This window comes from Eleutherodactylus coqui, chromosome 3 (assembly GCF_035609145.1).
Source record: "Eleutherodactylus coqui strain aEleCoq1 chromosome 3, aEleCoq1.hap1, whole genome shotgun sequence".
NCBI lineage: Eukaryota > Metazoa > Chordata > Amphibia > Anura > Eleutherodactylidae > Eleutherodactylus > Eleutherodactylus coqui.
In genome coordinates, this window is record NC_089839.1 from 307,980,993 (window position 1) to 307,999,767 (window position 18,775).

At 47.0% G+C, this 18,775-nt stretch overlaps 1 protein-coding gene across 1 annotated transcript in view; it reads right to left on the bottom strand.

Moving 5' to 3' along the window:
- TTLL7 (tubulin tyrosine ligase like 7) overlaps window positions 1-18,775 on the bottom strand; it is a 152,641-nt gene that overhangs the window by 74,507 nt on the left and 59,359 nt on the right. Inside the window, exons 13-14 of the mRNA XM_066597848.1 lie at window positions 12,219-12,354; window positions 7,579-7,665 (exon numbers count right to left, since the gene is read on the bottom strand). Coding sequence (XP_066453945.1) covers window positions 7,579-7,665; window positions 12,219-12,354 — 223 coding nt within the window. The remainder of the gene's footprint in view (window positions 1-7,578; window positions 7,666-12,218; window positions 12,355-18,775) is intronic.

The following is an 18,775-nucleotide window of genomic DNA, read 5'->3' on the forward strand; positions in this document are numbered from 1 at the left end:
GAAGAATGAAGGAGAAAGAAGAAGAAATAGAACAAAGAAGAAAGAAGAAGAAATAGGATGAAGAAGAAGAAAGACAAAGAAGATGGATGAACAAGAAGGACGAATAAGAAAGAAGAAGAAATAGGACAACAAGGAAAGATGAAGAAGATGGATGAACAAGAAGGACAAAGAAGAAAGACGAAAGGAGGAAGAAGAAATAGGACAAAGAAGAAAGAAGAAGAAATAGGACGAAGAAGAAAGAAGAAGAAATAGGATGAAGAAGAAAGAAGAAGAAGAAAGACGAAGAAGATGGATGAACAAGAAGGACGAAGAAAATGGATGAAGAAGAAATAGGACGACGAGGAAAGATGAAGAAGAAGCATGATGAAGAAAGACAAAGAAGATGGCCGAAGAAGAGAGAAGAAGAAATAGGATGAAGAAGAAGGAGGAAGATGACTCTTTGAAGGAGAAAAAAGAAAAAAAGGTAGGAGGAAGAGCAGAGGAGGAAGAAGAAAGAAGACTCACTGAAGGAGGAAGAAGAAAGACTATTCTTCTTCCTGCTCTTCTAAGAAGAATGTTCTTCTTCCCCCTTCATCTTCTTCTTCCTCCCTCTTTGAAGAAGGTTCAGCCTAGATGAACTGCCCGAGATTTGGGTTCACAGTGAACCGGACTTTTAGCAAAGTTTGACCTGTAACAGGGCCGACAGTTTGCTGTGCTCAGCACTAGTCCTGAATGGCCTGCTTCATGCAATGCTTATTCCTTACTTAGTGGTATACAAACATGTCAGAGGGCGATAGAAGGCAGCACTAATCCTAAAGGCTCCTAGAGTTTCCTACGCGGTAAGTTTTGTATTTGGTGGAAAGAGTTTTGCCGCTGGACGTCTCCCAATCCTGGACAGAACAACGCTGCATCCAATATCTTTCTGTCTGACTGTGGAGACAATTGATGTAGGAGATCTAGTATGAAGGATGATCAATAGACTGACTCAGCAGGTGGATGCAGAATCCGGGAATATTCCTTTAGGCCTGATCCACACTGTCCTCCATGCTGATGGTCTCCCACTTCTAGGGAATGTCTGGCCCTGGAATGACTGAACGGAGCGGCCGCTGCACATTTCTAAGAATGCAAAGAATTCTTTCTGAGAAATAAACCAGAATCAAAATCCCATCAAGTGGGAAGTGTGTAATGAGTAGTGAGCGCTCCCCCGGAGCCACACAAATAACGCTCAGTATTATCAACGCCATACGCAAACTATTAAAAACATACTCCATGTCACCGCAGCAGGTCCCGCTGTCACCGAGATAATGACGCTGACCTTTCCTGAGCCGGTTCGGAAGAACTCATCTCCATGATTAAAGTGGCATATTTATGCGAGGAGGAGCGGGGGAATTAATACATGAAAAGAGAGGGCTGATCGGACGCTCCGCCGCGACGCTCTGCATGTAATGTCCTCATGATACGGACAATCAGGCTGACAGCCGCGGTGAGCTGCAGCTCAGTCTCCCCATACAGGCTTCTTACAGCTAAAAGATGGCAAATGTTCATACATTCTTCTCTCCGGATGTCGGCATCATTTAAAGGGAATTCTGAACCAGGACCCCAAAACACTTCAGGCTTGGTTTGCAGGGAAGGGGCCCTTGGAGTATAAGCCGGAGCCTGCACCCCACATCCGACCTTAGTGTCCATATCCCAATGGCTGTTCTGAGCTGCATATTTGGCTCTGCTATTCCTGTAAGGCCAACCCAGCTCTGCTGTTCATGGATGCAAGTTTAACTCTGCTGTGTTGGATTTGCACACTCAGCTCTACTATTCCAGTAGGGCTGACACAGCTCTGCTGTCCAAAGATGGAAGGTCAGCTCCGCTTTGTTTTGAGTTCCATACTCGGCTCTGCTATTCCTGTAGGGCTGGCTCAGCTGTGTGGTTCAGGGAAACAAGCTCAGCTCTGCTGTGTTGCTGTGTCCTGTACCCCGATACCTATGGTATTAGTCAGAGTTGGGGCAGCTGAGCCCCGACTGCGAAATACTGACTGGCTGGTCATCTTCCTGGCTGTTGCAGCGGACTCCGCTCTATGTAGTTCCGTATGTTGTTTGCCTGGATGGGCGCTTGTTTCTAAACTCTGTACCTGTGCAGGTAACAAACTCAGCCCTGCAACCTCTGATCCTCTACGCTTCATTCTGCTTACTTTACCATTTGTATTTGGACCTCATTAGTAACTTCTGAACTTCTAGAAGGTTCCTGTCTGCCCCTCCAGTTCCCTGTTCTGCTCTCACTATTTGGCCAGTCAGACCCACAACAGCTTTATGTGCGCCAATGTTCAGCAGGGGACCACAGAATACTGAGGACGGTCTATTCGGGATCCATACAACACAGATCCTGAGAACGTGCGACAGTGTGTTCGGCGTCGGAGGTTCTGTTCACGGATCCGTCTGCAATCTCATAAGCAGACATAAACTGAAACAATTGGAGACGTACAGATACGGAAACCTCAGCCGCTGTTTGTATCAGTTTGGCGACTATTTGTAACCGTTTTAAAACCATTTTTTTATGTGTACATTTTTTTTTAGTTTCCGTCTGAGCATGTGCAGAAGAAAAACGGATATGAAAGGGCGGCTCGCCGTTTGCATCCATTCTGCACTGACAACAATGTAAACAGAAATAAAATCGGAAGGCACAGAAATAAATCGCGCCACAGGCCGCACCATTGCTTAAGTTAAGAATTAACACAAAAACCTGACGGAACGGACACAAACTAAGGCCACATTCATGGAGCCTCCGGAATAAAGTAGTGCAGTGTTTTGCTGGACGCCGGATGGATGCCATTATAGTCAATGAGGTCCATCTCGCGCCTCTCGGATCCGGGGATTCTGGTATTTTCGTTATTCGGCTCCAAGGACAGAGCTGAACAGCCGAAACGAAAGCCACAAGTAAAAAGAGCCTGAAATAAACTGGGAGCCCTACAAACCCCACTGAAATCAATATGACATTAACTGGAAACGCTGGCTTCTGTTTTCCCCTTGCTATTACGGAACAGAAGAACCAAAAATTCGAAAGCAGGCGTGAATAGAGACTTACAAGATGAACCACAAATTAGCCGCTGCTGCCTGATCCCTGCTGCTCCCATTCTGCCACTGCCTGGTCCCTTCCACTCCAGTTCCGCCTCTGCCTGATCCCTGCTGCTCCCATGCTGCCACTGTCTAGTCTCCTGTCACTCCAGTTCCGCTGCTGCCTGATCCCTGCTGCTCCCATGCTGCAACTGCCTAGTCCCCTATCACTCCAGTTCCGCTGCTGCCTGATCCCTGCTACTCCCATGCTGCTGGTGCTCAGTCGATCCCCCACTGCTTATTTTGTGCTGATGCTCTAGTTCCACCAGTTCCCAGGCCCTTTCCACTCCAATTCTGCTTGTGCCTGATCCCTGCTGCTCCCATGCTGCCGCTGCCTAGTCTCCTGTCACTCCAATTCCGCTGCTGCCTGATCCCTGCTGCTCCCATTCCACCAATGCCAGATTCCCTGCCATTCCAGTTCCTCTGCTCCCTGATCCCTGCTGCTCTCAATCCCCAATACCCGGTCACCTGCCTTTCCAATTCAGCTGTTCTTCCCTTCCATCTGCAGCAGCGATTATTTCACCGATGACAAGACATGTGATCACTGCAGCTAATCACTGTCAGAAGTGACCACATGTCCCCGATTGTGGTAACATCATTACTTGCCTGCTGCAGCCAGAAGTGTAGAGCAGCGGAGGATCGGGCATCAGCGGAACTGGAGTTGTGGGGAGCGGGCGAGTATAGCTTCTTTAATCCTTTTATAGTAGGGTGCCTCGTAATACTACACCTCCCCTGTGGCAGCGGCTGCCAATATATCTGGGGAGACGAGACTTCCTTCGGCACAATCAACTGTATGAAAGGGAATGTATCTGATGAGGAAAGCCGAGGCCCAGGCTACTTACCAGGACAAAGAGGTGACAACCAACCTCTCTTTTGGTAAATGAGTGATGGAATAATCTTATTGGAAGGTATGAGTCAATATCCAGCCTTTTAACAGGTCAAACATTGACTCATAGGGTAGCTGCCTTCCAATAGGTGGCGCTGTGGAGGATTATTCCATCACTCATTTCCATACCTTTTACCCAGAAAGCATTGCTTGGTCTGTGAGACTCTCCACAAGGAGAAACTTTACCCTCCAGCAGGACTCACAGTGATGGCCTCTCACCCAACTGACCAGAACCCTAGTATGCACTAATAAGGGGCAAGAGCCTTTCCCAAAAGCTGTTTGTGCATGGATGTTCTGGTTTGGTTTACATCTTAAGTGATGTTGCACGGCCTGTTAGAAAGTTAAACATTGACCCCTATAGTAGCTGCCCTCCAAAAGGTGGCACTTTGGAGGATTATTCAATGACTAATTTGCAAGACTTTTTCCCAGAAAGCATTGCATGTCTTATAAGACTCCCAACACCTTCATGGTGCTCTCCACAAGGAGAAACATAACCTCCCTGATTGACATAGAATTGGTGAATTCACAGTGCTCAGTCAAAGTACAAATCACATGGATGGAAACCTCTGAAGTCAGGGAATGGTGACGGCCCATCCGCCCAGCGCTGCGTTACAGCAAACTCTTCACTGACCCCCTTCCGTGAATCTCTTCCCTCATGCCTTGATAACCCGTTGCTTGAGGTTAGTCCTCCAGAAGGTAAGTTCTTGAACTCCGTTCATCACCCGGTTGTCAGGCTGACAGCACAACTCAATGCTCAATGTGCAGGAGAGATGAAGCGACGCTCTGATTGTCGACAGGAGATGCAGTCTATTAGCGGTATTAGGAGCACAGACATTAATCGTAGCAGTCGTGAATCACGTAGTGAAGGTGTGGAGCGGACCAGATGGAGGCCGCAACAAATGTGCTGGAAACTTGGATGCTTTGTATCCAGTAACAAGTGATGAGTAACGGCGATGGATGGCGACTGGAATCACTTCTGGGGGAGATTCATTCCTTATCAACTTATTCAGTTATGACAAGATGCAATCTGTGCGCCGCTCTCATCCTCCGCGAGACGAAGAATGTCAGATCCGAAGACGTAAACCGCTCTTTGCAGCTAACGGAACGCTTTCAACTGCGAACCTGATTCCACCCCAAACAAAAGTATTGAGGGCCCGCTGCGCCAATGTTTTATTCTAAGATCCGCAAGAGTTGATCTAAGTTCAAGTAGAAAAAAGTTGCACCAATGCGGTTTAGCCCGCGGCGCTGGTTCAAATATGGGTTCAATTTGATTCCCCGATTTTGGCAGATCAAACTAGTTGAACTTAGTTTCGCAGTCAAAATCCAAGATGGCGGACTTGGCTAATGGTCTGGTGGGCCATTACACCCACGTCTGCTGCTGGGAGCGGCCATGTAAGTTCAACTTTTGATCACAGAACAAGTGAACTCGGTTTTGCATATCTTAGATTAAAAAGTGTCGGAGATACAAGGATTCCTTAAACCAAGTTTAACAGCTGATTGTAGTTTAACTAAACCTGGGTCAACAGCGTGGTCGGGCCAGCCCGCCCTAAAGGGATATTGCGCTGAGTGGCTGAAATTACAACTTTTCACGGATCCACTGGATGGGTGAAAACTGATCGATAGGTGGGGCTCCTGACTTCCTCTGTGAACAGAGACCAGGAGAATCGTGGGGCTGCAGTGCTGGTTGATAGGGCCGAGGACAGGTAAGTACCTTTTGTTTTATTGTTTTAACCCTTTTGGCTCTGATTTTTTTTTTAAATGAACTCCAACCAGACGACCCCCTTTAAAGCGGCTGTTCCAAGTTGGCATCCTCTGTTCATATGGGCATCACAGACAGGGGTCCCCCGTCTATGACTAAGATGGAGACCTGCCGTGTAAGAACAGCCCCGTCTGTGTGCCGTCCTTGTAATTCCAAGTCGACCATCCTGTAGTGGCTGCAAGGAAATATCTCAGTGGCCACAGCTTGCCCCGGCAAAATCAGCTGTTTGCCAGGGGGGCTGGCAGTGAGACCCCGGGGTTCAGCTGAGGAAACCAGGCCCTGCATTTTGAAAGGGGTCGTGCATCTTAGCACAACCCCTTTAACTGTGACTATGAGACTGTGACGAAAATGAAGTCATCAGCAAACCAAAGGCTAAACAATCCGCGCAGCTCTTAATAACGTGATTTAAAGGGGTTGTTCAGGATGAGAAAAACATGGCTGCTGTCAGGGTGGATGAATGTGAGCCCGCTCAGCCGCAGATCGGTTTGACTTTGGGCCAAATCCAGAAGCGACACCTGAGGAATCCAGTAGTCACCCTTTAACCCCACCAGTTGGGATCTGGGCTTCGCTGTGGGGTCTTCAGGCCATTACTATGGAAGCGATCCCAGTATTATGGCAGCTGATGCTAAACCAAGGTGTGATACCTGAGAGTGTGAAGAGGGGGGTAAGACAATCCGGGCCGGGGAGGCAGTGTAACTGCAGAACGCGGAACAAGATGGAGGTCAGGAGACGCATAATGGAATGAGTACACTATAACAGGCCAGAGGTCCAGGCAGACAGAAGGGTGGTCAGTAGAACGAGCCGGGGTCAGAAGACGGCATGTAGTCAGGAACAGATGAGGTCATGAATCAGAGAATCCCAACACACCGGATGGCAACTGAAATGGGGTTTTATCACTACGGCAAAACATGATCCAACGGCTGGGCCTGATGTAAAATTACGAAATTGACTATACTCACCTCTCTTCTGCCTCCCCCAGGACACAGCTGATCGGCTCCCGTGGCCCCGACTCCCGCTGTGCGCATCCAGCGGAAGTCAGATGACCCCTAGAGCCAATCAAAGGCCGCAGTATCACCACCCTGAACTCCTGGCATCATGGCACCCAGGATGTGAGCGCTGATGCCAGGAGTTCAGACAGCGAGGCTGCGGCCTCTGATTGGCGCAGTGCACACCTGACTTCGGCTGGACGCACACACCGGGAATCAAGGTCCTGGCAGCCGATCAGCTGCGTCTAGGGGGGCAGAGGAGAGGTGAGAATAGTCTTTTTTTTTATTCTGCGAAGGGGCCAGCTGTTAGAAACATTTTTTGTGTTAGTGACAAAACCCCTTTAAGCCAGACCAAACAACTGCAAGCTCCGGCACCCTCCATAGGGGAACGATGTCTGATATAACTAGGGGTACCACATGATTGGCATGGAGCGTGCTGGTCTTTTAGGAGTGTGGCCATGTGTGCATCGCCCTCTGGGCTGCCAATAGAGACGCTGCACCTGGGAGTCTAGATTAGAAAGCGACGGGACGCATGCCGAAAACCGCCAAGAGAGGTAAGCTGGCGCCACAGTCACGGACTAATAGCTGCTTTCTTCCTGAAACAGCGCCACAACTGTCCAGGGGTTGTATCTGGTATTGCAGCTCAGCTCCATGGAAGTAGATGGAGCTGATCTGCAGTACCACAAACAACCTGCGTACAGCTGTGGTGCACTTCCTGGAAGTAAACAGCCAATAATCCAGAATATTCCTAATCCAGACCCTTGCAGCTCTTCCATGCCCCCCGCTGGGTTTCTGAAGTATTTTAGGGGGTCATCTGCCAGCAAATGAACCAAAAACAAATGAAGAAAAAAATAAGTTTTTACGTACTCGCGGTTCTCGATGCCGGGCGGACTTTCCAGACAGTTTCTCATCGTCCAGCTCACACTGCTCAAGGAGATCCAAGATGTCTTCTTCCTGCACAATACAGAGGGGAACATGTCAAGGAAATGTCCTACATAAACAGCCCATCATCACCGAGGCGCAAGCTTCCAGATATTCGCTCCACGTTACGAGGCGTCCGCCGCCGGTCCTCCCGGTCTCCAGGACTAATGTGCATGAGAAATGTACTATGGAGGATTTATGGGGAATTTCCAAAATAAGCATCGATGCCATATGGCATAGAACAATACAGATGGAGCAAAGTTCAACTTGACCCTTAACATGTTTAAAAGGGTATTCCGGGCATTTAACCCCTTGCAGTATTGATGACCTATGCTCAGGACCACCAATATGGGGACCCCAAGCAATCAGCTGATCCGGTGCCTGCTGTCAGCGTCACAATGTACAGGGGTAAGGAGGAGAGTAGAGGCTCCAACCAATGAGTAGTGGTCTGCGCTTGTAATTGCAGTCGCAGTTCTCATTGATATCAATGGCAGCTGTACTTTGCATTGTACTTCCAGCTCCAACCTCCATGTCATCGATCAACGATCAGCGGATCACCAGAAATCCCAAGCAGCAGACCCCACTAATCAACTATTTTGGACCTATCCTGAGGATAAGTCATCAGCACTGCAAGGTGTTAAATGCCTGGAATACCCCTTTAAGAAAATCTTCTCTGCCAGATTGTGGTTTGCCTTTTCAACGGCTTTTTGTATTGAAGGGGTTTTTCAGCACTTAAAAATTGCTTACTTATCCTCAACATAAGTCACCAGTAGCTGATTGGTAAGGGTCTGCCTCCTAGGACAATCAGTTGTTTGCCGGGCCAGCTATGCAGAGCATGAAGCAGACAGCTCCATACAGTGTGCAGTGGCTTGGTGAGGTATTGCAGGCTCCCATTGTCTTCAATGGAAACTGTGCTTGCAGTACCACGGCCAATGCACAATGTACAGCGCTGTCGGCTATTTGCTCTGTACAAAGTGAAAGCTGGCCCAGTGAACAGTAATTAATGAGCTTCACTGTTGGTAGGTCATGAGTTTTTAAAACCTGGAAACCCCTTAAAGGAGTTGTATCAAGATTTCATGTTATCCCCATCCACAAGATAGGGAATAACTTGCTGATTAGTGGGGGTCTCATCGCTGAGACCCCTGTTGATCTCAAGAATGGGACTATGTGTCCCATTCCGCCTGTCACTATGGGGGTTGCTTCTCCCGCTCCCCTCAGCAGTGACATCAGAATGAATGGAATGCAGTCTGAGCATGTGCGGTCGGCGCTCCATTAAATTAAATGGGGCTGATGGAAATGGCCTAGTGGTAAGAGATGGGGTATCTCCGCAGTCCCATTGAAAGTGAATGGAGTGTTAGCATGCCTGCGCGACCAGCACTTTATTCAGTCTCCTCCTCACTGCGGAGGGTGCAGTAACTCCACAGTAAGGAGGATGGGCGACATGGGACCCCCGTCCTAAAGATCAGCAGCTGATCCCCACCGATCAGAATGTTATTACGAATCCTGTGGACAGAGTAGAACTTGTGATTGTAGTACAGCCCCTTTAGAGATAACTTTTTGCAATAAGTTATCACACTTAGGCCACCTGCAGATTCCGCGCCGGGATTCCCCGCAGAATTTCCGCCGGTAAACGCCTGCATAGGATTACATTACAACACGCAATCCTATGCTGACAGCCGCAGTTTGTCTGCGCGAAATCCCGCGCAGCAAATAAATCGCGGCATGCTCTATTTCTGTGCGGGGCTAGCAGAGCTATCAGAGAAGCAGATTGGCCATCTTTGTTGATCGGAGATTGGAGGATCGCTTTAAAGTGTGCTGGTGGGTGACCACCTAGCGACTACGCTGACCATTCGCTGCTCTGTCTTCTCCTCTCTCTGTGCCTGGGACTCCACAGGTCAACCTACTTGGATCAGTATACACTGAAGAGACGGCTATGACAGCCCACATGCAAAGCATTCCCATACACACAGATGGTGGGTTCATGCAGGAACTCTAGAACTTGTGCAAGAGCCTGAACACCTAGGAAGACGCCTTTAAGAAAGCTTCCCCCTCACCACGGAGATGCTTTACAACCCTTTATCTCCTAAAACAATTTCTTAATAAATTGGCGAGAAGCCCCCGCGTTCCGTGATAGATTTACCGAAATTATGGCAAGTCTGTATGTTAAATTGACTTGAACTAAAATTGGAAAAATGATGTGCTACAGACTTTCTTGGCGCCGATCTCCCGCCATTCTTAAGAATTTAAGGCAGATGAGGGTTTTCATGGAAGGCGGCGGAGTAATTGGCCTGAACGCCGGTCACCGGCTCGTGAAATCAGTCAAAAGCTGGAAGTTTAAAATCTATTGACAGAATTTTCTGCAAGACTTGATTTGTTAGGTGCGGCGCTATTTTTGCAGCATCAGCTCCTATTCCACGGCACCGGACATTTGCTGAGGCCACAAAATCCTCCCAACGAGTCCTAGCGAAGGAATAAGTTAATGAACTATGAGGTCAACGGTTGACTTCACGGAGTGACGTGTGATACAATGTAGATTTATCAAGCAGGAACCGCAGAGGATTATTGGGGTCCTAGCGGTATCCCCCCCCCCCCCCAACACATCACCATATGGGGAGATGAAAACAAGAAGCGAGATGTCCCTGATGGAAACCGGGAGATTTAGACTTCTTTTAAATAAAAGGTTTGAGTTTTTGCAAGATCCAAATGGTCCTCTGAAAACACAAATACAGGCAGAGCTCATACACTGCACGTCCGCTTCATTAGAGACCCCCATCTAGAAGCGCGTTGGGCTCCTTTGGTCTTCAGACCCGCAGCAATCTGTTGTGGTGTAGATTCCACAAGGTGATTAAATGGTTCTGCAGGAATATCGGCCCCTGCAGACAGGAAGCTTCTTGTAGTTGCCGCAGATTAGATGGCGGTGCTGACATGTTCTGATCACCTGACAGGAAGGGGTCATCGATTCATGCTGCTTGCGCCAAATTCTGCCCTCCCATCAGCAACAGAGATCTGGATCCATCTGACCAGGAGATGTTTTTCCGCTGCTCAGTGATACAAGTTTTGCGCTCTTTTGTCCTCTGGAGTCTCGCCTTTCTGTTTCTCTTAGACACTTAGAAACATTCTTACCAACCTTTAGAATACCCAAATTGGGACATTTATGCTCCACACCAGGAAGGCCCCCAAAATGCCCACTCTGGGGAGGGTTTACATAAACCCCATCCTTTTTGTTGTCCGCTTCTCAGGACTGTTCCGCCACATTAAGGACTGTTGGCAAGTATGGAAATGAATGCGATCCATCAACACATCTGTTTATTTCCTAAGATCTAAGAAGAAGCCCCGATAAGGAATTTAGAACCAAACTAAAAATCTAGACTTGTAAGTTGCCTCCTGCGGTCTTTTCTGCTTTCATCTCAATAGCTTTATGATTTCCAATTGTTTATACTAATCCCCCCCACCAACCCCTCGTGGATATAAACCGCTGCGGAATATGCCGGCACCATACAAATAAGGGCTAGTTATGATAATTAGCACGATTATTAACTGGTATTTGCAGTAAACCAAGCGCTCCGTGTAGAGGGTGTGAGAAGTAATAAGTCCAACATGGGGTTCTGACCTGATGTGGTTGCACAGACAGTACAACACACTGATCCGCGCCACAGCCGCTGCCTCCTCCATAGACATGCAGAAGAGAATGAAGAGTGGCGGGTCGGGGCGCTCTGACGCTGAGCGGGCAGATGGATCCCGGGGCGAGAAGGTTAATCCTAAAAGACTTTATAGTAGGACAACGCATTTTGTAGCCAGAATGGCACCTTCCTCAGGCCAGTTACAAAGTTGCGGCTCTAGATGTAGCGAGTGACGTCATCAGGTCACCCGACCACTCATAGGGACCAAGAGGCAAAACACAAACAATACAAACGAGCTCATACACTAAAATACATCACTTGGTACTTAAAAATATGCAAAAAAACTGGCATGACAAAAGAGCCAATCTAATTTGCATATGCAAATACATTTTTAAATCTTTTGAATCTAATTCATTCTTTGTTTGTATGTACCAAGTGATGTATTTTAGGGTTTGAGCTTGTTTGTATTGTTTGCATTTCGCCTCTTGGTTTCTCTGAGTGATCAGGTGACCAGATGACATCACTCGCTACATCTAGAGCCGCCACATTGTAACTGGCCTGAGGAAGGTGCCACTCTGGCTCCAAAACGTGTTGTCCTTCTCAATAAAGTCTTTTGAAACGAACCTGCTCGACTTGGGATCCATCTGCCCGCCCGGCGCCAGCGCGGCCCGACGCTGCACTTTCATTTTCTGTTGCACTAAACTGACAGTAAAGTCTGAGCGACTACGGTGAATGTGACACTAATCAGCCATCTTCTCCATATCTGTCACACGGCGCTCCGTTTCTTCCCAATTATCTTATTTACTCGCTCAGACCCTCCCGAGGACGGATCCCCGCCACTAGACCACTAGAATTAATTGAATAACAGTTTAATTGTATCCAAGTTTGCAGGGTGCACTGTGTGACGGGCGTGAGAGCTGCGGAGGACGCGGCGAGGACACGCGCAGCGCAGATAATACACCGCACCTTCATCCTCTTCAGAGGATTATTCATCTCTCGCTGGAGGGAGGCCGCTCTGCCGGCGAGGAATGTCTGGAAGGCGGTGCCGAGAAGACCCTCGTATCTCTCCAGCAGCAGTTTATCCTCCGGTGGGTAGATACGCCTGAGAGAGGAGCAGAAAAAACACACATTAGATTTCGGTTGTGCTGAGAACAAAACAATCGGGATTATTAGAAGAAATATGTACTGGTGGAATAAAAAAAATCAACCAATCTGCTATGCAAAGCGGCGCAGGTGAACCGCCGGGGAGACGGTGGAGCCTTATATCTTATTTACCAGAATCTATAAGGAAAAGTTTTCACTGACTCTACAGAATGTGTGATGCTGGGGAAAGTGCGCAAATGCCTGAGACACGAATAAAGAGCAAACAAGAATGGGATTTTAATATGACAGAGCATCGGCAGGAGCGCCGCGCTTTACATTAGGCTCATCAGTCGGGACCGATGATCACTCACTGAGTTTATGGCCTCGGTTTTTAAGGCAGCGAGTTTTGCAAAACAAATCAACTTTCCGACTCCGAATCCTGAATGGTGAAAATGTGTTTAGTTGGCAAAATGTGAGTGAGAGAGATGAGAGAGAGGGGGAAAGAGAGGGAAAGAGATAAGATGAAAGTGAGCGAGGGAAAGAGATAAGATGAGAGTGAGCGAGGGAAAGAGATAAGAGAGAGTGAGCGAGGGAAAGAGATAAGAGAGAGTGAGCGAGGGAAAGAGATAAGAGAGAGTGAGCGAGGGAAAGAGATAAGAGAGTGAGCGAGGGAAAGAGATAAGAGAGTGAGCGAGGGAAAGAGATAAGAGAGAGAGAGAGGGAAAGAGATAAGAGAGAGAGAGAGGGAAAGAGATAAGAGAGAGAGAGGGAAAGAGATAAGAGAGAGAGAGAGAGGGAAAGAGAGAGAGAGAGAGAGGGAAAGAGAGAGAGAGAGAGGGAAAGAGGTAAGATGAAAGAGAGAGAGGGAAAGAGGTAAGATGAAAGAGAGAGAGGGAAAGAGGTAAGATGAAAGAGAGAGAGGGAAAGAGGTAAGATGAAAGAGAGAGAGGGAAAGAGGTAAGATGAAAGAGAGAGAGGGAAAGAGGTAAGATGAAAGAGAGAGAGGGAAAGAGGTAAGATGAAAGAGAGAGAGGGAAAGAGGTAAGATGAAAGAGAGAGAGGGAAAGAGGTAAGATGAAAGAGAGAGAGGGAAAGAGGTAAGATGAAAGAGAGAGAGGGAAAGAGGTAAGATGAAAGAGAGAGAGGGAAAGAGGTAAGATGAAAGAGAGAGAGGGAAAGAGGTAAGATGAAAGAGAGAGAGGGAAAGAGGTAAGATGAAAGAGAGAGAGGGAAAGAGGTAAGATGAAAGAGAGAGAGGGAAAGAGGTAAGATGAAAGAGAGAGAGGGAAAGAGGTAAGATGAAAGAGAGAGGGAAAGAGGTAAGATGAAAGAGAGAGGGAAAGAGGTAAGATGAAAGAGAGAGGGAAAGAGGTAAGATGAAAGAGAGAGGGAAAGAGGTAAGATGAAAGAGAGAGGGAAAGAGGTAAGATGAAAGAGAGAGGGAAAGAGGTAAGATGAAAGAGAGAGGGAAAGAGGTAAGATGAAAGAGAGAGGGAAAGAGGTAAGATGAAAGAGAGAGGGAAAGAGGTAAGATGAAAGAGAGAGGGAAAGAGGTAAGATGAAAGAGAGAGGGAAAGAGGTAAGATGAAAGAGAGAGGGAAAGAGGTAAGATGAAAGAGAGAGGGAAAGAGGTAAGATGAAAGAGAGAGGGAAAGAGGTAAGATGAAAGAGAGAGGGAAAGAGGTAAGATGAAAGAGAGAGGGAAAGAGGTAAGATGAAAGAGAGAGGGAAAGAGGTAAGATGAAAGAGAGAGGGAAAGAGGTAAGATGAAAGAGAGAGGGAAAGAGGTAAGATGAAAGAGAGAGGGAAAGAGGTAAGATGAAAGAGAGAGGGAAAGAGGTAAGAGAAAGAGAGAGGGAAAGAGGTAAGAGAAAGAGAGAGGGAAAGAGGTAAGAGAAAGAGAGAGGGAAAGAGGTAAGAGAAAGAGAGAGGGAAAGAGGTAAGAGAAAGAGAGAGGGAAAGAGGTAAGAGAAAGAGAGAGGGAAAGAGGTAAGAGAAAGAGAGAGGGAAAGAGGTAAGAGAAAGGGAAAGAGATAAGAGAAAGAGAGAGGGAAAGAGGTAAGAGAAAGGGAAAGAGATAAGATGAAAGAGAGAGGGAAAGAGATAAGATGAAAGAGAGAGGGAAAGAGATAAGATGAAAGAGAGAGGGAAAGAGATAAGATGAAAGAGAGAGGGAAAGAGATAAGATGAAAGAGAGAGGGAAAGAGATAAGATGAAAGAGAGAGGGAAAGAGATAAGAGAAAGAGAGAGGGAAAGAGATCAGAGAGATAGGAATAAGAGAGAGAAAGGGGGAAAGATACGAGAGAGGGAAAGAGAGAAAAAGACAGAAAGAGAAGTAGAGAAATATATAGAAAGATGGAAAGAAAAAAAAAGAGGGAGAAAAAGAGAAAAAAAGTGATAGAGTGAAAGAGACAGAAAGAGAAAAGAGAGAGACAGAGGGACAGAAAGATAACCGAAATACTAGAAGCCCGCAGCACTCACTGATTACAAAAAAAACTCCCATCAGGGAGGAACCTCCTCAGTACAAGGAATGCAATAGCTACAAAAGGTTGTGAACTAGCAACCTAGATGTCATCCAGAATATGTATGTGTGGCAGCATATATGAGTGCAATCAGTTATTCAAAAAAAAAGAAAGAACTTTATTGATCCATGTAGCCAATTCAGGCAACGTTTCGGCCACACATCGGCCTTTATCAAGCCATCTGACCAGGCAAAGAGTCAGCATGGACTCTTTGCCTGGTCAGATGGCTTGATAAAGGCCGATGTGTGGCCAAAACGTTGCCTGAATTGGCTACATAGATCAATAAAGTTCTTTCTTTTTTTTGAATAACTGATTGCACTGATTGCAGAGTGACAGAAAGAGAGACAAATGCTAACTGCACGTGGGCAAATAAATAGGTCTTGACCAATCTTATTGCAGAAAATCGCCGAAGCCTCCATATACTCCTATGAGAAACTATGTGAGGCGGCCGGCAAAGAGGTGATTAATTCTACAGCAGCGTAGATGCTGGGGTTTCCGTGCAGGGAAGAAGGAATTCCCCTGTAGCAGAGAGAGAGGAGTTGCCCTGCAGGGGAGAAAAAGGAATTCCCTCTTAGCAGGGAGAAGAAGGAATTCCTCCATAGCAGGAAGAGAGGGGTTCCCCTGCAGGGGAGAAGAAGGAATTCCCCCGTAGCAGAGAGAGAGAGAGAGAGAGAGAATTTCCCCTGCAGGGGAGAAAAAGGAATTCCCTCGTAGCAGGGAGAGAGGAGTTTCCCTGCAGGGGAGAAGAAGGAATTCCTCAATAGCAGGAAGAGAGGAGTTCCCCTGCAGGGAAGAAGAAGGAATTCCCCCCTCTCTCCTCTCTGTAGAAGAATTCCTTCAGCCCCGTGCAAGGGAACCCCAGCATTTGCGCCCTGCTAAGGTGAAGGGAAGCTCCGCAGAGAAGGGAGTTCACCCGGGGCTTTCCTTCATCTCTTTCTCTCTCCTCCTGGAGCTGCGGCACTTTTTTACTAAAACACGCAACCCCCAATCGTATGAATGGGTAAGTTCACGGCTAATTAAAGCTCAGGACTTGATAACGAGAAATCATCCAGTTACACGATTTTCTGCAGCGCTAGCTGTGATTTTTTTGGGCGCAGCTAGCTTGTGTGTGTTTTTGTAGCCCATGGGAGGAGGCCTTAGACAGCAAGGATGGCTGATTGTTCTGCCCTACACAGCGGGTTCAGGCATCGTAAGCCGGCCCTGGGTGATCCCACAACTCCTGCCACCGACGAAGACGACTCTACGACCAATAGTGAGCGGTGAGAGAGAAAAAAGTACAAAAAGTCAAAGACATACAAAATTACCAAAACACCTTCCTCCATCAAGGACAAGGACGGTAGTACGTATGACGGGGTAATGATATTAACGTCATCCATACAGGTTGTAATGGAAGTCGCGCTCTCTCCGTCGTGGCGCGCTCTGTAATATTTCGCCCTGATAACTTTCAATCAGAAAAAAGCTGAGGAACATTAACGAGAAATTAAGAGGAAATTGCCGTTCATTTACATTCAAGGTGGGGGCATTGGCACAAAACTAATTTCAATCAGACAGGCGAGTGTGGGAAGTACAGAGGCAAGATGGCTGCATCGGCGCTATTAGAGAACGGTGCGTGTAAGTCTAATGACGTAAAAGCACATAGCCCCCGGCAGTCTATTAACCGTCCCTCACTGCAGCGATGGGAAGTTATTTGCTTCTAGGTGGCTAATTGGAAAATGTTTCAGCTCAAAATCCTAATCATGTTTTATCTAGTGTTACGCCGCGCACTAGCTGGCCTGCCTTGTCACGGATGGGATCGGAAGGTTCCCTTTCTGCTGCAACGTTGAATTACTATTTTAACCCTTTACAAAAAGATTTCCACCATCATGCGACTTTGACAGCACTTTCTTTTAAGGATATTTCTGTTTTTGAGCATTTTATTACAATGTTTCATTTTCTTCTTAGACACGCCTTTTTTTTACTTCATACTGCGTCCGAGAGCGACTTATTTCCCTCCAAAACCGAACTCACTCAGCTAAGCCAAATGGGATTGTTCAGCGATAAGAGATGGTTAAAGGGGCTGCCCTCTTTTTACAAAGTTTTTCATTAGAAGGCAATTAAAGGGAACCTGTCACTATATTTTCACCTATTAAACTCCCCTATACTCTTTAACCCTTAGTAACCAAAATACGCCTTTTTACGGACCTCAGTAATGAGCTTTAAGCCTGCACAGACATCTTGTCTGATTAATGACAGCCAGGTTCCTGCTCTAACAGCCAGGAATGAAGGAACCTCAGATTCTGGCAGTTAAACCTCTTACATGCCACAATCAATAACAACTGAGAGTTTTATAGGGGGAGCTATGAAAATACTGAACTTTAGACTCCTACAGTCCCCCAGGTCACCTCATCTCCAGCCGGCCGATTCTTCTTCTTCTTCCGGTGACGAAGCGTCCATTCTCTGCTTCCTGCAGGTCAGTGTACGTTACCTCACTAGTGGAGTAGCGTTCGTTCACTGCCTAGCAGGGAATGCTGAGCTATTGCCGAGACTGCACATGCTCACTGTCTCGTGACGATAGTATATGAACACTCGCGGCGAGACAGCGCGCATGTGCAGTCTCGGTGATGGAATCCTAGACTGGTAGAGTTGGAAGGGACCTCCACGGTCATCTGGTCCAACCCCCTGCTCAGTGCAAGATTCACTAAAGGATCACTGATCGGCATTCCATGCTAGGCAGTGAACGCTACCTCACTAGTAATGTAACGTACACTGACCTGCCGGAAGACTGCTGAGACTGGGCGCTGCAAAACAGGAAGAAGAGGATCCAGCCGGCTTGCGGTGAGGTGACCCGGGGGACTGCAGGAGCCAGGAGAAGATTGGGCAGGAGAGGATGCAGTAAGAAGACTGACTGGGGAGGAATGGGTAAGTATTAATTTTTTTTTCTAATAACAAAACCCTTTTAAGGAAAAAAAGAAATCATGTAAAACTCAGATTAAAACAGCAGAGATGGAGACAAAGACGTATTGCTAAAGAGAGTAAAACTAGCCCTAAACTATTATTTAATTATATAAATAGGAAAAAGATTAATACTCAAAGTGTTGGCCCTCAAATGAATAATGTAGGAGAAAATGTAGAAGGTGATGAGGAGAAAGCAAATATATTAAATAGTTTTCTTCTCCACTGTATTCACAGAGAAAAATAAAATGTCAGATGAGATACAGAGTGATAGAGTAAACTCTCCAATAAATGTCACCAGTCTAACCCAAGAGGAAATCACTGGATCCCAAGGGCATACACCCCTGCGTTTTAAGGGAATTAAGTAATGTGATACACAGACCCTTGTTTCTTAAGGCCCATTCACACGGAATGATTATCGTTCAGAGTGGTTCGAACCCCACGCTCCTGTGAGAGGTTGAATAACAGTCGTTCCGTGTTGCAGAGACTGAACGACTGAGCGATAGTTGTGTTTTTCTGGTGCAATCAAACTACAGCGCATATTGGGAATATAACATACTCACTGATCCCTTTATTGTTGAGAGTCACTCCAGCCCGGTTCCTGGTGTCCCACATGACTTCAACTGTGAGCAGCTGAATCCTCCAGCGTCGTCTGTATAGACCAGAAGGAATAGACACTGTAACTTCTGGTTTGATGGAGGATCCGACTAGTCACAGTGCAGGTCATGTTGGACACCGAGGATGAAAACAAGTCCCTCACCAATGAAGGGATCGGTAAGTAATGTATTTGCCCCAATATGACCAATTGCAAAATAACAAAAAGTTTCCACTTAAATAAAGGATTTTCTGATGTTTCTGTATTGATCAGATCCATAATATACACTATCAATGAGCGCTTGTGACAAGCCTTCTCTATTAGCTTGAGGCAACACAAGATGACATTTCCCTGCGTAAATTCCGGGGGGGGGGGGGGGGGGGAGCGAAACG